General features: G+C 43.9%; 1 protein-coding gene across 1 annotated transcript; it reads left to right on the top strand.

Annotated features, from left to right (window-relative positions):
* Positions 1 to 1,755: 1,755 nt before the first annotated feature.
* LOC108667057 (N-acetylated-alpha-linked acidic dipeptidase 2) lies at positions 1,756 to 18,130 on the top strand (the record flags this gene model as incomplete). The annotated part of the gene is made up of 17 exons (XM_047882323.1): positions 1,756 to 2,014; positions 2,226 to 2,347; positions 2,584 to 2,740; positions 3,098 to 3,218; positions 3,502 to 3,647; positions 3,907 to 4,024; positions 4,282 to 4,444; positions 5,256 to 5,440; positions 6,099 to 6,218; positions 6,450 to 6,532; positions 7,250 to 7,378; positions 11,832 to 11,942; positions 14,515 to 14,611; positions 15,550 to 15,637; positions 16,238 to 16,330; positions 16,637 to 16,784; positions 18,039 to 18,130. Coding segments are annotated over exons 1-17 (2,084 nt in total), but the record flags the coding sequence as incomplete, so codon positions are not given.
* Between the last annotated feature and the right edge of the window lie 132 nt (positions 18,131 to 18,262).

The following is an 18,262-nucleotide window of genomic DNA, read 5'->3' as shown; positions in this document are numbered from 1 at the left end:
TATTAGTTTATCAACAGTATATTTATATTTACCAGTATATAAACAGTACATAAACTAATACAACACTTACGCAATTCAAGCTTCATTTGTTAAACGCTGGCATGTGGCGCCAGGGTCTGTGGCGTCAAAACAAGATGTTTGCTTTAAAATCGGACCACTGCTTTGGTTTTACAAGATCGCTTCACAAATATTAATTTTTTTACCGAAGTTGCGAGTGCATATAAGTCAGAACTCGAGCTACTCTAAAACCTCACACTCAGAGAAATAAGATACCCTCATACCATCTTCAAGTTGGTTTCATTGTTTGTCAAATGATTGTAAGACAGAATTAAAGATCGGTAACGGTGTTAAAAGTTCATTTTTTTTCTATGGTAAGAGATCCCGTCGCTGCTGCGGCTGCAAGTATATATATATACTTGCATATTTTTAATATATGTGCATATATATTATACGCAATCTGTTATTTTTTAGCGAATATTCTGAAAAGTGCTTCTCTAGTCGTTCATGCAAAACATGAGGAATAGATTTTAAAAACTTAACATTATAAATGAAATCATTAGTTAATTTTTAGAACCATGTTACAGCTGTATACTTACGACAGTGATATAGCCGCGACACGTGTTACGACATTGACGCTGTAACACGGCTGTGGTTACGACGTTAACGAAACAACATCACACGTTACGTGGATTTCGTTACACGATCTCTGTGTTAGTCCGCTGTATGTGACGCCAGTGTCGCGATAGACATTCAGTCAGCCCATTGTTGCCATCTCTTCCATTAAATTATAAAATGCCTTTGCATAAATCGCAAATCAACCGAACTCACATTACTGTGCCATCTTCTTTGTTTTTTAAATTCCTTGTAAATCCCTTCCAACAATATTTGTATGTGTATTACATAGACATGTTCAACATATCTTTAATATTTATTTTTAAGGAGTGATCCGAACATGGATGTCTCTCATCCATGTAATTTTTTCAATGGTAATTTTGTTAGTATAATTTGTCGCACCGTATGTACTATTTGTCGCACCGGCTATTGTAGGTCACTATCCCGTAGGCCTGAGGCATTGAAGTCGTGCTCCTGTTAGCCCACGACCTGTACACTCCGTATTGTTTAACAGCACACGATCACTCTTCTTTATTTTGCACCACACGACCGAACTCCACCATGTCTATAACACCAAAATCCCGCATTCCACCACAACTAACACCACGAGATTTCAATCCACCTTACGTAACGCTGAACACTTTATTTAACGCGACTGCAATCCACCTCAACTCTCCCCACATAACATCTTTCCAAGTTACCTTACTCCACAAGACTCCACTTCAACTCAGCTGACCGCCATATTGCCTGGACTGGAATGATAAGTGAACTAGTGCCTGATTTTAAAATGATGGACGGTGCAGAGTTCTGTTAATGGGAGTTCTGTTCTTTACGTCAATAGAAGTTACCGGCCATGCAGCACCAGGACAAACTTGGACTGGATGCCAATAAAACCATGAAATTATTCTTTTGAAACAATATATTATCGGATTTTATATCATTATCTATGTTATAGCATATATTATAGCATTTTTCTGCTACAGATTAATAAATAAGCTAATTAGAAGTGTAGTTAGGTCGCTGCGTGTTCTTGGGCCGCTTCGTGTACTTAGGCCGCTGCGTGTTCTTGGACCGCTACGTATATTTAGGCCGCTGCGTGTTATTGGACCGCTACGTGTACTTAGGCCGCTGCATGTTCTTGGGCCGCTACGTGTACTTAGGCCGCTACGTATTCTTGGGCCGCTACGTGTACTAAACGAGTTTTGATAGCGCGACCCCAAGACCGTAAGCCCGAATAAGATTGACGGCGGGCCAAGTCCCTCAAGACAAAGTTAGGCCCGGGCCCGGCACGATGAAGATACTGGAGCGGTCGCACGTCATCCTCCTGGTGGGAGGAGCGGCGGTGGGGCTCATCATAGGGGTCCTGGTGGGCCACGTCGCCACGTCTGGCAACGACGCCGCGGTCAGTGAGGCCCATTCCGTTAAATAATAAAATGTATTCCGTTAGTTGATTATTTGATCTAATTTATTACTAAATTAAGAGAACGCTTAAATATTTTATGCAATTAAAAATTAAGAGAACGCTAAAATATTTTATGCAATTAACATAAATGAAGTCACTGTAAGTAATCAGAATTAACACGATAAAGGTTATCATGGCGACCATCTCCCAGGGAGCCGAAAGCTTGGCCTTCACGGCGGACCAGTTCGACCTGGACGAGCGTCAGGGCAGCGGCCGCGGATCCCGAGAACTTCTCAGGCTCATCAGCGCTGAGAATATCGGCCAGAACTTACGGTGAGCGCTGAGAATATCGGCCAGAATTTACGATGAACACTGAGAATAACGGCAAAACTTACGGTGAGCGCTGAGTATACATTCCCCCATACCCCAAGATTGCTGACCTTTCCTACCAGGCAGCTCACTTAATGCCCCTTCCCCCCATAGAAGCTGACCCCTATCCAGCGGGGGAGGCAACCCTCCCGACCCCTTTACTCCAATAGGCTCACAATCCTGATCCCTTTGCTTTCCAGGGAACTGACGAAGGGCCCTCACGTGGCGGGGGGAGCTCGGGACGAGGAGTTGGTCCGGTGGCTGCAGCGGAAATTTCTGGACTTCGGCTTCGATGACGTCAGCGTTCCTGCAAGGGAATATCTCTTGTCCCACCCCGACCCCCTCAACCCAAACCTGGTGAGTATTTCTTCAACCCTAAACTAGTTGGTGCTCTCACAAACCCTTCAATCCCAGCACTTCTTGTCCCTTCAAGTCATAATCGCCATTTTCCAGTGCTTTCACTCTTTCACTGTCCCGACCTTTCAAGTCCCACTCTTCCAATCCTCCGGTGCTTGCACTCCTTCACTCCTGCAAGCCTCGCCCCACTGAATGCTTCTAATTTCTTCCGCTGCGCCCACCTTCTCCCCTAATCCCTAAACACACCCCTCCCTCACCGGTACGGCTATATGTCTGTATATGACGGCGATAACGGGACGATATACACGGCATCCCACACCATCCCCCTGCCCTAATCCCCCACCCCCTCCCCCGCAGGTGCGGCTATACGACGGCGATAACACAACGATATTCACATCATCCCACAAGGAACTTCCCCTTCACCCCGGCGACGAGCACCCCGAGTTCTCCCACGCCTTCAGCGCTTACACCCCTCGAGGTGAGGCACTAGATGACGCCCATTGAAGTCACAATGCTCACTTGTAGCGTGCTCGTAATGCCCACTTGTAGCGTGCCCGTAATGCTCATTGTAGCGTGCCTGTAATGCTGATTTGTAGCGTGCCCGTAATGCCCACTTGCAGCGTGCCCGTAATGCCCACTTGTAGCGTGCCCATAATGCCCTTTGGAACGTACTCACGCGCACATAATGCTCAGTAAACCGTATCCAATATCCATGATGATTACAGTCTTCAAATGGCGGTAACTTAACACCCGTCATTCAGGGGACGTGTGGACGGCCGTGGGAGAGGCGGCCGTTTACGTCAACTACGGCAGCCTTGAGGACTTCGCTCGTTTGGCTGACCTAAACGTGACCGTAAAAGGCCGTATTGCCATCGTGCGCTACGGAAAACTTTTCCGTGGCAACAAGGTGCGTGTTGCCACCCGCCAAACCAAATCAAAAAGGTCTGGCTTTATTAAGCATTTATGTGGTCACAAATTGTGTTGCCATCGGCATCGTGCGTGGTTGATAACTTGATGTGTGATTTAGCTGCATTTTTCATCGAGTTATGCGCATGTTTCAGTATACCCAAAAACCAAGTGGTTTTCTATGGAGCTTCATTTTCGTTTTCTATGAGACGGATTTTCTTCTCATGGGAAACTAATGTAACCCTAACTGCCGCCTGCAGATCACGCATGCCGCTCAGTACGGCGCAATTGGCGTGATCCTTTTTTCGGACCCCAGCGACGTGGCGAGGGAAGGACAAAAACCTGAAGATGTTTACCCTTACACCCACTGGCTGCCAGGTGCGCAGCCCTCGATAATTTAGGGTGAAATTTTATCGTCCTAGAGGAATTAGTAATTATTTCTTTATTACTTGGTTAGGTTTCTGATAATTATTCAATTTCGCTTACCTCTAACAAGTGGGGATTCGGATCCATACAACACATACAAATAAATATTTTATTCCAATCTGTTACGTTCTACTTTATTGGCAATTATTGAGACTGAATTTAGTTATTTTGTTCTGAATTGAGTCTCGGATTTGTTCCTCATCCCCCAGGGACGGGGATTCAGAGGGGAACGACTCTGATGGGGAGCGGAGACCCCCTCACCCCGGGGTGGCCTTCAACCGACACAGCTTACCGCATCCCCAAGGAGGACGCAGGACTCCCCACCATCCCCGCTCAGCCTATAGGATACGCGGACGCCAGGAGGATACTGGAGTGAGGAGTGGCAGGTGAAGGAGTGAGGATTGACAGGGGAAGGAGTGAGGAATGGCAGGGGGAGGAGTGAGGAGTGGCAGGGGGAGGAGTGAGGAGTGACAGGGGGAGGAGTGAGGAGTGGCAGGGGAAGGAGTGAGGAGTGGCAGGGGGAGGAGTGAGGAGTGACAGGGGAAGGAGTGAGGAGTGACAGGGGAAGGAGTGAGGAGTGGCAGAGGAAGGAGTGAGGAGTGACAGAGGATGGAGTGAGGAGTGACAGAGGATGGAGTGAGGAGTGGCAGAGGAAGGAGTGAGGAGTGACAGAGGAAGGAGTGAGGAGTGACAGGGGAAGGAGTGAGGAGTGGCAGGGGAAGGAGTGAGGAGTGACAGGCGAAGGAGTGAGGAGTGGCAGGGGGAGGAGTGAGGAGTGGCAGGGGAAGGAGTGAGGAGTGGCAGGGGAAGGAGTAAGGAGTGACAGGGGAAGGAGTGAGGAGTGACAGGGGAAGGAGTGAGGAGTGGCAGGGGAAGGAGTGAGGAGTGGCAGGGGAAGGAGTAATAAAAACAATAATAAACGAGTAGGGAAAGAAAAAAATATAAATATATTTTTCTTTTAAACGATAGCTTTTTAAATTGTTTATTGAAAGCTTCGAAATGAATTAAATCACTGGCTTAAAACTGGTCCCTAGAATGGAAGACTAAGGAAAAAAGTTGAATCTAATGAAGGCAACCTCGACTACTTCGTCAAGTCTAAATTGGAAAATAATGATCAATTGCAGGGGTTTTAATACATTTAATTGATTTTAGGTCTGCGTCTTGACATTTTACGTTTATTCAGAACCTTAGATGGCCCCGCTGCTCCCCAGGAGTGGCAGGGGGGCCTCGAGGGCCTCGTATACCGCCTAGGCCCCACCATGAGGCCAGAGTTTGCCACTCATCGCCTGCGCCTCACCAGCAACAACAACGAAGTCGTCGTCAAGTCCAGCAACGTCATCGCCACCCTCAAGGGGGGCGTGGAGCCTGGTGGGGGGAGTTTTTTTAAATATAATTGCAATCATTTTACATAAAAATGTTCAATTGACACTACTTATATAATTTGCTTAGATCGCAAGTTCACAAGGAATTTAAAACGAAGTTTCCAATAACGTAATGGTGAATTTGGTTGGCTACTCTTTGCTTTTAAATTCCTTATCAATTGACAGAAATGTAACTACTTTTTATAATGCAATACGATGTTATTTCTTACCTATTGTCCTAAGAATCATTGTAATAGTCGCTGTTAATGTGCAGAGGAAACAAGAGATTTTTGCAAATTATCTTTATAAATGAAATAATGACCAAAATCTCAGAGCAAATTGATTGAGAAATAACCTTACTTATAGACTGGTGATCTATATTAGTATCTTATTCGATGAATTTTTACCCGTATAAAATTATTTAAATGTCAATGCAGTACACATCAATTATTGTACATATTACAGGCTAATATTCAACAAGAGTTTTTAAGCAGTAATATCACACCAGACATTGTGCACTTCAATATATAGAGTAATTGACGTGTCCCACTATTCTCGATTTTATCTATTATTTATCAACGAATTTTAATGACTATTATTATTATTCATATTATTATTATTTAATATTATTATTATTATTATATTAAATATGATATACGTCCCAGAGCGGTACGTGTTCGTGGGGAACCACCGGGACGCGTGGGGCTACGGGGCCAGCGACCCCTCCAGTGGCACGGCCCAGCTGGTGGAGACGGCCCGGGTGCTGGGCCAGCTGGTGGAGGGGGGTGAGTGGAGGGAGGCCAGCTGGTGGAGGGGGGTGAGTGGAGGGAGGCCAGCTGGTGGAGGGGGGTGAGTGGAGGGAGGCCAACTGGATTAAAAGGAATAGTTCAGTTGATGATGGATCGCAATTCAGTAATTTTTAGGTTGGCTGTATTTTATCCTCCATTCAAATAATTTAATTTTACTGCAATGCATTAAATGAATTAATGAATATATGAATATGTATGCCTGACCAGGATGGCGGCCGCGCAGGACCATCGTCCTGTGCTCGTGGGGCGCCGAGGAGTTTGGCCTCATCGGCAGCACCGAGTGGGTCGAGGTGAGTCATCATCACACTCACAGAAATGACTGGATTATATTGTCCAAATAGTGACACACTTCCTTCGTGTGGCACTGAAACGTTCTTTTGCAGGGCAAAGTGAGGTTTCCATGGCTAACACAAGAGCAGGAAGTGCAGCGCTATTTGGACAAAGTCTCTCAATTTTCTGAGTGCACCTCGCGTTATTAGCGTTCACATTCATCGCCTCTCACATTTATTATCGTGTTTTAATTATAATCTTATTGAGTAATTTCGTCAACTCAATAGCTTGCATAATTAGTTCAGTCTTGCAATGATTATCAATCGAGTTGCTTCTGGGGTTGGTTTCCCTTAATTTTTTGTATATTTATTACATTAACAATACTTAGAATATACATGGATTTACGTGGCGTCCGGAAGACTGAAAAATACATTTTTTAATATATACTTAAATAACACATTCGATTAATAATAGCTTTCCGATAATGAGGAGTCGTCATGCGTGACGTGATTGGCCCCGCAACGGGGGCGACTGGCCCCATAAATAGAATGATTGGCATTAATTGTGTTGTTGACTGGCCCCACAACTGGAGTGATAGCCACAACATGAGTGATTGGCCCCACAACATGAGTGATTGGCCCCACAACTGGAGTGATAGTCACAACATGAGTGATTGGCCCCACAACATGAGTGNATATCAGTTTTAATTGTCACAACATGAGTGATTGGCCCCACAGGAGCACGAGATGCAGCTGGCCCAGCGGGCCGTGGCCTACATCAATACAGACACGTGCGCCGCAGGGCCTTACTTACATCTGAAGGCCTCACCGCTGCTCTGGGGCCTCAACCTTAAAGTCACCGCCATGGTGAGGCCATCTTAGCGTACATGCAGAGAAATATGCGATAATTATTCATTATATTTTGTATCATAACTTAACCGCAAAGTGACCGCCATGATGCAAGTAACGTACTCGCATAATGTGCGTGACCCGTACCCGTATAACGTACGTGACCCGTACCCGTAAAGCGTACATGAGCTGTACCCGTATAACGTACGTGACCCGTACCCGTATAACGTACGTGACCCGTACCCGTAAAGCGTACATGAGCTGTACCCGTATAACGTACGTGACTGTTCGCGGGAACACAGTACAATTGTACAATTACACAGTACAACACAGTACACCAATTAAACACAGTACAGCGAGTATCACAGAACAGCACAGCATCACAGCGAGCAGCTGGGCGATGAACTCAGAGCATGCAAGCTTCATGCTTGCATGCTTTGAAAGCTGCTCTTTAATGTCTTGCCAAAAGCGCTGAGAGGAGGGGAGTTCACCCTTGCAACATTCAAGAGACAACTGGACAAGTGGTTGAGCAAGATCCCGGACTGTCCAGTAATGGGAAACCACCCTCAGCAAGTGACCAGCAACAGCATCTTGCATCAGCGTGCCCAAATGAGGGCTAATAGACGGAACACTGCCAACGTTACATCCGACGACGACTCGGAGACGGAGGACGACGAAGGCGGCGCATCAGCATGACCGTGGACTACGACGTCCTAAACTCATCGTAAGATCATAAGATCTTTGCAAGCCAAGCAACACAACACCCACTAGCAGCTTAGAGCAGATCACACCTGATTCATGCTTACTGTATTTGCACGTCAACGACGGGACAGAAGTACCAGATTGTAATAATTCTGGTATGACAATTCATTGCCGTAAAATTCTAGACGGTAATTATCTAATTGAAAAAAACACTGTTGATAATTTCCTCGTAGCATCAAGTTTGGTGACTATTAAAAACGGCGAATGTCCGGTGTCAATCTGGCGTCTCATTATAATCATTATAATTGTATGTAATTGAGACGTAATATTCACTTGACCTGATAGAGGTTGATGACATGAATCAGCATTTGAACGACACGTGGTAGATCACGCGATCAAGACCTTAGTTGTGGGCGGAAGCGAAGGCTATATAAAGGCTAGCAACCTTAAGTAAGTAGTTGAACGCGTCGGTCGAGTTCTCCGACCTTACGGTCGACGCCGTAGCTTAATATACCTCTGTTTCGTAATGTATAACCACCCCGTATATGAGATATGTTATTAGACACATGTGTCTTATCCTTAAGACATTTGTCACGTAACTCGATCCTCAGGTAGAGCTTAATCGATGAGCACGGACACGAATGCCCATTCATGATGTTAAATACCTGCGCTAACACAGTTGCGTTGAATAAAAATCACATTTATCAAGTCTCGAGAGACTCGAATCCTGAAAAGTATGGAAGAAGGTCTCAAAAATGCGGAACAGTTACATTAAGTAGTGATAGACCCCCACGAGCCGCACGCGCCGCTTAAAGCAAGCGATATTAATACGCCGGAGACGGGTGACACATTGCTTCATCTGATGTCAATTCTAAATCGAAATCGCGTTGCAATCGCGCTCTTGGTAATACCATGTGCTCACCTATGATATTAAATTGAAAGTGCAGCACAAAAACGATGTCGTGTACATCAAGCAATATAAAATAGCGCATTAAAAAGCAAATTAAATGCAACATGAAAGCAAATTAAATCACGAAAGCAAATTAAATGCAACAGTTAATGAAATGCTTCAACACGGAATTATCAAACCTACATCGTCGCCTTGGAATTCCCCCGTCATAATGATAAAAAATAAAGATAGCAGTTTTCGGTTGTTAAATACCTGCGCTAACACAGTTGCGTTGAATAAAAATCACATTTATCAAGTCTCGAGAGACTCGAATCCTGAAAAGTATGGAAGAACGTCTCAAAAATGCGGAACAGTTACATTAAGTAGTGATAGACCCCCACGAGCCGCACGCGCCGCTTAAAGCAAGCGATATTAATACGCCGGAGACGGGTAACACATTGCTTCATCTGATGTCAATTCTAAATCGAAATCGCGTTGCAATCGCGCTCTTGGTAATACCATGTGCTCACCTATGATATTAAATTGAAAGTGCAGCACAAAAACGATGTCGTGTACATCAAGCAATATAAAATAGCGCATTAAAAAAACAAATTAAATGCAACATGAAAGCAAATTAAATCACGAAAGCAAATTAAATGCAACAGTTAATGAAATTCTTCAACACGGAATTATCAAACCTACATCGTCGCCTTGGAATTCCCCCGTCATAATGATAAAAAATAAAGATAGCAGTTTTCGGTTTGTCGCCGATTTCAGAAAGCCAAACGCAATTACGCAGCCAGCTAGGTATCCTTTGCCTGAAATAACGAGCCTTATCAATACCCTGCGTGGAAATGCCCATTTCATATTAATAGATCTAGCGCAAGCGTTCTGGCAACTACCACTAACAGATGAGAGCTCTGCAAAAACCCCGTTCACAACGCCTATGTGCCATTTTAAATTTATAAACTTCCATTTGGACTAGTCGTTAGCGTGTTCCAAAGTCCGGTAAATGCTACATTTAATGCCTTGCTCGGAGTTTCAGCTCTCGTCTATCTCGACGACGTCATCATTTTCTCTAAAACAAAATATAAGCATCTAAGCGACATTGCAGCAGTTATGCGTAAAATTCGCGATGCAGGCTTGAAGATTAAGTTAGAAAAGTGCGAATTCTTCAAATAAAAGAGCAAATTCTTGGTCCACATAGTCTCCGCGCACGGCGTTAAAATCGATGACATAAAGACGGAATCAATGAGGAACTATTCAGTTCCAAAAGACGCTAACGAAGTTCACCGCGTTTTTGGTGTGTTAAATAAATTATTATAGAAGGTTCATAAAAAACTTCGCAAAAGTCGCAGCTCCTTTGACGGATTTGCTGAAACAGGATGTAAAATTCTAGTGGACAGAGTTCGTTGAAGTGGTCTTAGACGATCAAGGAGGACTGACCGTCATATTTATATTGCGGATCGCGTGACAAAGCGGGTGACTGTAAGCAAGGCCTTAGCTCCAGGCCGCAACGTATTGCTAGAGAGGCTGGGCGGTGACTGACTATATGACTGACTGACTGATGTCACTGAAGGTGGCATACGCAATCAATGTAACAGCTGCGAGAGATGGCGTGGTTATGTTGGTCAGTATCGAACACTATCAGCGTACCCTATGAACGTATCTTCATTACGTACCCTCTTAACGTATCTTCATTTGTGAGTACCAGTCTACCTTGTGTGAGTACCAGTCTACCTTGTGTGAGTACCAGTCTACGTTGTGTGAGTACCAGTCTACCTTGTGTGAGTACCATCACCAAATCCTGGCCATGCTGGAGGAAGGGGCCGGGGTGGACGTGGTGTATTTGGACATCGCGAAAGCGTTTGACAAAGTTGACCAAGGAGGCTATTCAGAAAATTTAGACTACTGGGGGTCGGAGGTGAGTTGCTGGCATGGATACACAGCTTCCTAACAGAAAGACTACAAACGGTCGTTGTTGGAGGCTCGATTTCGAGCGAGACTAGGGTGAAGAGTGGAGTTCCACGGGGAACGGTATTCGGCCCAATCCTCTTCCGCATTTACATCGCCAACAGAGACGTGGCAGTGAACCACGCCGCTGCAACGTCATTCGCGGATGATCATTATAGTGATCAGTAGTGACCAGTATACTAATGATCATTACGGAAAGGACGAACTGCGAGAGGTTGCAAAAAGACGTCTCTGCAATATATGACTGGGCCCAAGTGAACAACATGCAGTTCAGCGGGACCGAGTTTGAGGTTCTGAGATACAGAGGTAGCGGAAGAGCTGGCATGGAGCACCGCTACCTGGCATCTGACCACTCGGAAATGGGAGAGAAGCGACTCGTTTGCGATCTAGAAGTGTTGATGAATACTCAGGTCAAGTTTGGCGATTACATAACGGTATTAACCGCAAGAGGTAGGCGACAGATTGGGTGGATCTGGCAGACGTTCAGAACAAGGGACGCGGAACCAATGATCACACTCATCGGAGCCCTTGTAATACCTATCATTGAATACTACTGCCTGTTCTGGACTCCGTTCACTCTCGGCGCAGTGCGGCAGCTGGAAGGGGTCCAATGAACCTTCACTTCCAGGACCAGAGGGATGGAAGAGTTGAACTACTGAGAGGGGTTGAAACGCCTGGGTCTGTACTCACTGCGGAGGAAACGGGAGTGGTCAAAATAATAACCGGAATGGCACCAAACTTCGAAAGCGAGACCTTCAAGATTGAGACATACCGCTGACTAATGAGACAACCAGCTGCCCTAAGAAATAACAACCTTCCAAATGAAATAACAACCTGCCTAATGAGATAACCACCTGCCTAATAAGATAACCACGTGCCTAATGAGATAACCATCTGCCTAACGAGATAACCACCTCCTTCCACAGGCAGCAGACACTGGGTTCAGGCAGCGACTACGCAGCGTTCTTGTTCTACCTCGGCATACCTGCACTAGATTTGCGGTTCCGGGTGAACCAGGTGGGGGGAGGGGATATGAGGGGATGAGAGGGGGCAGGGGGAGAATTGGTTGGGAGAAGGTAGGTTATGAGGGAGAGGAGGAGAGCAATGGGGGTAACAGGTGGGGAGGAGCGGTTTGGGGAAAAACTTTTGGATGAGGCGGGTCATGGGACGAAGACGTGGTGAGGTGAGTGGATGACCCAGTGGGGAAGAGGAGATGGGCAAAACAGGTGGGGAGGAGCGGGTTAATAGGGTTGCAGTGCAGGTGGGGAGAAGAGGGGTTTGGGTGAAATAGGTGAAGGGGGAGGATGGTGGGTAGGTTTGGGGGGATTGGGTGTGTAGGAGGAGGGGTTTTGGGAACATCGGGGAAAAGGGGAGTTTAGAGGTAGCAGGGACCTCTGAAGAGGAGGAAGTGAGGCTCACGCGCGTTCAGGTAATAGGAGTAACAAGGATTTCAACTGAAGGATTATGGGGAGACCTAAATTATGTTTAAAAATGATTTTATTAGACTTCAAATGACGGCGTCTTCATTAAAGGGGAAAGTGAAACCTTCTAATTTATAGAACTAGATTCAATGGACGCGATAAGATAGATTTCAATTTGAGGGCAAAGTAGTTTTTATTGTAGGAAGTGTGATTATCCAATTTAGTGGGTAAAAGCACTCGATGAAAGCACTGAGAATAACCTCATTGAAAAGTTGAAAATAACTTCTAATGATGAATTTAGAAAAAGCAAAGACCTAAATAATATTTTGCCAGCTACTTTAGTCACCTTGAATTGCTTTGGACGAATTCTTGGCTAACTTAAGAATCAGAGGTTTTACTGAAACCCAGTTATGTAGGATAATGAAGGTTGTAAGGAATCTTTAGGGTAATTTATTCTAGCAAAAAGGTTCAGAGGTTGTCTCAAGTTAAAAGGCAGGGAAATAATGACCAGAAAAATTAGGCAAATTAGCATAAATCTGAGAAGGTTATGAGACACAATAGATGCTGAGAAGATGGCCAAAATCGATCAGTCCTATCAGGGCAAGTAGATTATCAGTCCTAGATTTTATCAGTCCTAGTAGATTATCAGTCCTAGATTACGATTAATCAAGTAGATTATATCAGTCCTATCAACGCAAGTATAAGGAGATTATGAGATATAAGAGGTTCTTCGGAAATGGTAAAATGTATCTTCGATGAGAGACCTGCGAACAAGATCATAATTAGAACATTACTTTTTCATGGCAGTTATTATTCCAACATTAACAAAATGAAAATTTAATACCCTAAAATTTAATATCCGTAATCATTTTGATTGAGATTTACAAGTTAATACACATATTAAATTTCAAATCAAAACTTCAATGTCAAGAATATTAACCTTGTGACCTTATGATGAGTTTAGGACGTCGTAGTCCCTTAACGATTAAGCTGACTAACAACAAATGTGGTGCTCACTGTGTTTGAGCTTCAACTCTAACATAATTCAAATTATTACTTTAATTACTCTCATAACATCACTAAATAATTATAATAAACCCACTCCAGCCAATCAGATCATAATTGAAATTACACATCAGGCATTGCCTAAGTTTGCTCAAAATACCATCTCAAATTCATTGGGTTTTCCAATAAATCAGATTCTCAATGCCACGGAATCAGATTATTTATACATTCTCGCGTTAGCATAATGATGGGTAATAACATACTTAACTAACAAGATAATTAAGTTATATAAAGTGACAGAGATTTATGATCAACGAGTTTGAGGTTCAATTCTTTTTATTTAATAAAATCAAATAAAATTCGCCAATCATATAATAAAATTGAATCCGACTTCTACAGTAATGTCAATGCTGTCAATTGTGATTCCTTCGATTAACTCTTCCTTCATTTGGTATCACTAAGAAGGGTAGGCAAGGATAAGGAAAGGCTCATTACAAGACTAGTCCTGGGGCTAAGGATGGTCGGAAACCTTCCTAACCAATATTCCTAGCTAAAATGTTCGTTTGCAACAAAATTATAAGTGCAACAAAAATAATATTCTCTACTATACCATACCCGATTATACAATTAGTAAATTTAACACTCACCCAGTGGTTAATTCACAAAAACACACAAGGAAACTTGACAACCGACTGCTAGTGCTCCTTCTTTAAAATAGGACCTCTTCTGGTTCTCGAGCTTTGGCGATGTTGCCAGCGAGTTACGCGAGAGAATTTTGCACTTACCACGAACTATACGAATTACAGAATAATATTATTTTGTTATACTACCAGCGCTCAAAAGTATTACAAAATTGTCAAAAATATAGATATTGAGACTGGCCATGATTTAACGTAGGCCATCGGCCAGGGTTCACAAGTATATACGCACCGTACATAATTAGGGTGTTAAAATATACGAAATTACATTTTTCCTCTTAGTAATCTCGTTTTGTGGGTTTTGGCTATTAATAGTGGGGGTTTTGGGCTATTTAACCATGCGTCTATGACTTAATTTTACATTAACAATTATCTTTATAAGGTTAATTGACAGAAAAATTTCTAAATAAGCCGATTTGTTACTCGTTTTATTGAACTCGCGATGCTAATTCATTAATTGACCAGGCGGAGCACTCCGGGAGGTACCCCACGTACCATACGGGGTACGATACGTACCACATGCTGGCCAATCTCACGGACCCGGGCTTCCGTGTTATACANAGTGAGTCTACCAGTACAGTGGGTCTACCAGTACAGTGAGTCTACCTGTACAGTGAGTCTACCAGTACAGTGGGTCTACCAGTACAGTGAGTCTACTAGTACAGTGAGTCTACCAGTACAGTGGGTCTACCTGTACAGTGAGTCTACCAGTACAGTGAGTCTACCACTGCAGTGAGTCTACCAGTACAGTGGGTCTACCTGTACAGTGAGTCTACCAGTACAGCGAGTCTACCAGTACAGTGTGTCTACCAGTACAGTGAGTCTACCAGTACAGGGAGTCTACCAGTACAGGGAGTCTACCAGTACAGTGAGTCTACCAGTACAGTGAGTCGAGTCTACCAGTACAGTGAGTCTACCGGTACAGTGAGTCTACCAGTACAGTGAGTCTACCAGTACAGTGAGTCTACCAGTACAGTGAGTCTACCAGTACAGTGGGTCTACCAGTACAGTGAGTCTACCAGTACAGTGGTGAGTCTACCAGTACAGTGGGTCTGCCAGTGCAGTGAGTCTACCAGTACTGTGTGTCTACCAGTACAGTGGGTCTACCAGTACAGCGAGTCTACCAGTACATCTAATCTACCACACATGAGTACCGCTACATAATGTACTGTGAGCTTCGTCCTTTTTTATATATTATTTTAAACATTATTTGCTCTGCACAATCTCTGTAAAGCGAAGTTCATCCTGTCAATGCTCTCAAATTATAACGATATAAATATAATATCCGTTAATTATAAATATAATGTCAACTTCACGCGTGTAAATCTATAAAGCTCTTCTTATTATCACCGTACGCTGAGCTGAGGCCCTTTTGAGAATCTTAAATAAAGAAAAAATTTTATTTGTATATTTTTTGGATCATTGATGGTTTGTACTATGCTTCCATTTTGTTCAATATTTATGTTGTTACATTATTTTAAGTTAATTGAACACATCGTATTCCAGAGTATCTCACGGCAGCCGTGGACGAGCTCGTCGTAGCTACGCAGCGCTTTGAAGAGTCGCTTAAGGAGCAGCGTCGTATGTCGTAAGTTACGAACAACGTGTCTGGGGTAAATTGGGCCGAATTTAGGGTGAATTGCACCAGTTACGACTAACGTATTTTAGGTGAATTTGTCTAGTTACAACCAGCGTAACTAATATCAAATTTCTCTAGTTACGACCACTGCAACTAAAATATATTAAATCCTGGTCCGACTAACCTAACTGATAGCAAAAATTACGACCAATGTAACAAATCAAAATTGGTGAAGTTACGACCGACGTAACTAGGAAAATTAGTCCTGTTGTTGTAACTTATTTTGACCCCACTCAGTTAAGAAGAGAATTTTACACAATAGCTAAACAACTTGTCAACTTACGACCAACTTCAAGTATTCAACATGTACACCGCGCGCGAGTATCGAGGAGCGCGATGCCATATTGCCGCAAAGCAAACCACAAACGCGACAAAACCGAGCAACACACACGAGCTTAGTGGCAGCTTACACACGCAACCAACGCGCACTTGATCTTGGCTATTTGTTCGGCTATTTTCTTTATTTTCTTTGCGAAATATCTCAGTTACTCCCGACCAGCGTCTTGTAGTAACTCTGTCTTAGTTACCCCAGACCATCCCCTCTTGTAGAGCTATGCGGGTGCGGTTTGTCAACGAGCAGCTGATGGCCCTGGAGCGAACCTTCGTCCTGCCCAGAGGACTGCCGGACCGTCCCCTCTACAGGTGCACTATGGACTGTGTCTCTTGTGTAATACCAATAATACTTTATAATCCTCATTGAAATCTCCTAATTCTTGATTACTCGAAGTCTCGTATCGTTTTCTCTAAATGAACCAGTACAACAAGACGAGAAGAGAAAACTACAACCTAACCGACTGGTTATAGGACTACAACAGAGGAACGATGCATTTTTTATCATTTTAAACAATTTCTTATACTTAACTTTTATAATAGGGTTATTTAAACCATGAGTATTTTTTTCCCGATCGTGATTTGCGTTCTAAGACGCTACTTTTTTACCTCTTGCAGACACTCTGTGTTCTCGCCACCACGATGGGATGCGTACGCGGCCGCCGGGTTCTCTGGACTCAGTGACCTCCTGCACGACTACGACGAAAACGACGCTGCCAGAAAATCGCAAGCGTTCTGGCAACTACCACTAACAGATGAGAGCTCTGCGAAAACCGCGTTCACAACGCCTATGTGCCATTTTACATTTATAAACTTCCATTTGGACTAGTCGTTAGTGTGTTCCAAAGTCCGGTAAATGCTACATTTAATACCTTGCTCGGAGTTTCAGCTCTCGTCTATCTCGACGACGTCATCATTTTCTCTAAAACAAAATATAAGCATCTAAGCGACATTGCAGCAGTACTGCACAAAATTCGCGATGCAGGCTTGAAGATTAAGTTAGAAAAGTGCGAATTCTTCAAATAAAAGAGCAAATTCTTGGGCCACATAGTCTCCGCGCACGGTGTTAAAATCGATGACATAAAGACGGAATCAATGAAGAACTATTCAGTTCCAAAAGACGCTAACGAAGTTTACCGCTTTTTTGGTGTGTTAAATAAATTATTATAGAAGGTTCATAAACAACTTTGCAAAAGTCGCAGCTCCTTTGACGGATTTGCTGAAACAGGATGTAAAATTCTAGTGGACAGAGTTCGTTGAAGTGGTCTTAGACGGTCAATGTGGACTGACCGTCATAATTATATTACGGATCGCGTGACAAAGCGGGTGACTGTAAGCAAGGCCTTAGCTCCAGGCCGCAACGTATTGCTAGAGAGGCTGGGCGGTGACTGACTATATGACTGACTGACTGATGTCACTTAAGGTGGCATACGCAATCAATGTAACAGCTGAGAGAGATGGCGTGGTTATGTTGGTCAGTATCGAACACTATCAGCGTACCCTATGAACGTATCTTCATTACGTACCCTCTTAACGTATCTTCATAACGTACCTTCTTAAGGTATACTCATTACGTACCTTCTTAACGTATACTCATTACGTACCTTCTTAACGTATCTTCGTTACGTACCTTCTTAACGTATCTTCGTTACGTACCCTCTTAACGTATCTTAATTGCGTACCTTCTTAAGGTATACTCATTACGTACCTTCTTAAGGTATACTCATTACGTACCTTCTTAACGTATCCTTATTGCATACCTTCTTAACGTACACTTAATGTGTACCCTCATAACAAAACAAATCAATAGTAGCGTGTAGGTTTAACGTATGACCTAAATAAAACGTACTTTCTGACGCACCCATCCTAAAGTATTCCTCTTACGTACCCCTTTTCAACGTATCCCCCCTCCAACGTGGCCCTCTAAAGTATCCACTCAACTTACCCCCCTCAAACACACTCCTTTACCATACCCCCTTACGTACCCCCAACTTACCTCCAAACGTACCCCCCCTTTCAGGTGCCCGGGGTACGCGATGCCGGCAAGTCGCTGCTCGACGAGTGGATCGAGCACGACAAACTCAAGTACCCCGACGCTGCCGAGTACCCCGTGTGAGTACCAGTCTACCTTGTGTGAGTACCAGTCTACCTTGTGTGGGTACCAGTCTACCTTGTGTGAGTACCAGTCTACCTTGTGTGAGTACCAGTCTACGTTGTGTGAGTACCAGTCTACCTTGTGTGAGT

The sequence above is a fragment of the Hyalella azteca genome, unplaced genomic scaffold (genome assembly GCF_000764305.2).
Source record: "Hyalella azteca isolate HAZT.00-mixed unplaced genomic scaffold, Hazt_2.0.2 contig10209, whole genome shotgun sequence".
In the NCBI taxonomy this organism is placed as follows: domain Eukaryota; kingdom Metazoa; phylum Arthropoda; class Malacostraca; order Amphipoda; family Hyalellidae; genus Hyalella; species Hyalella azteca.
This window is presented reverse-complemented; position numbering and strand designations above follow the sequence as displayed.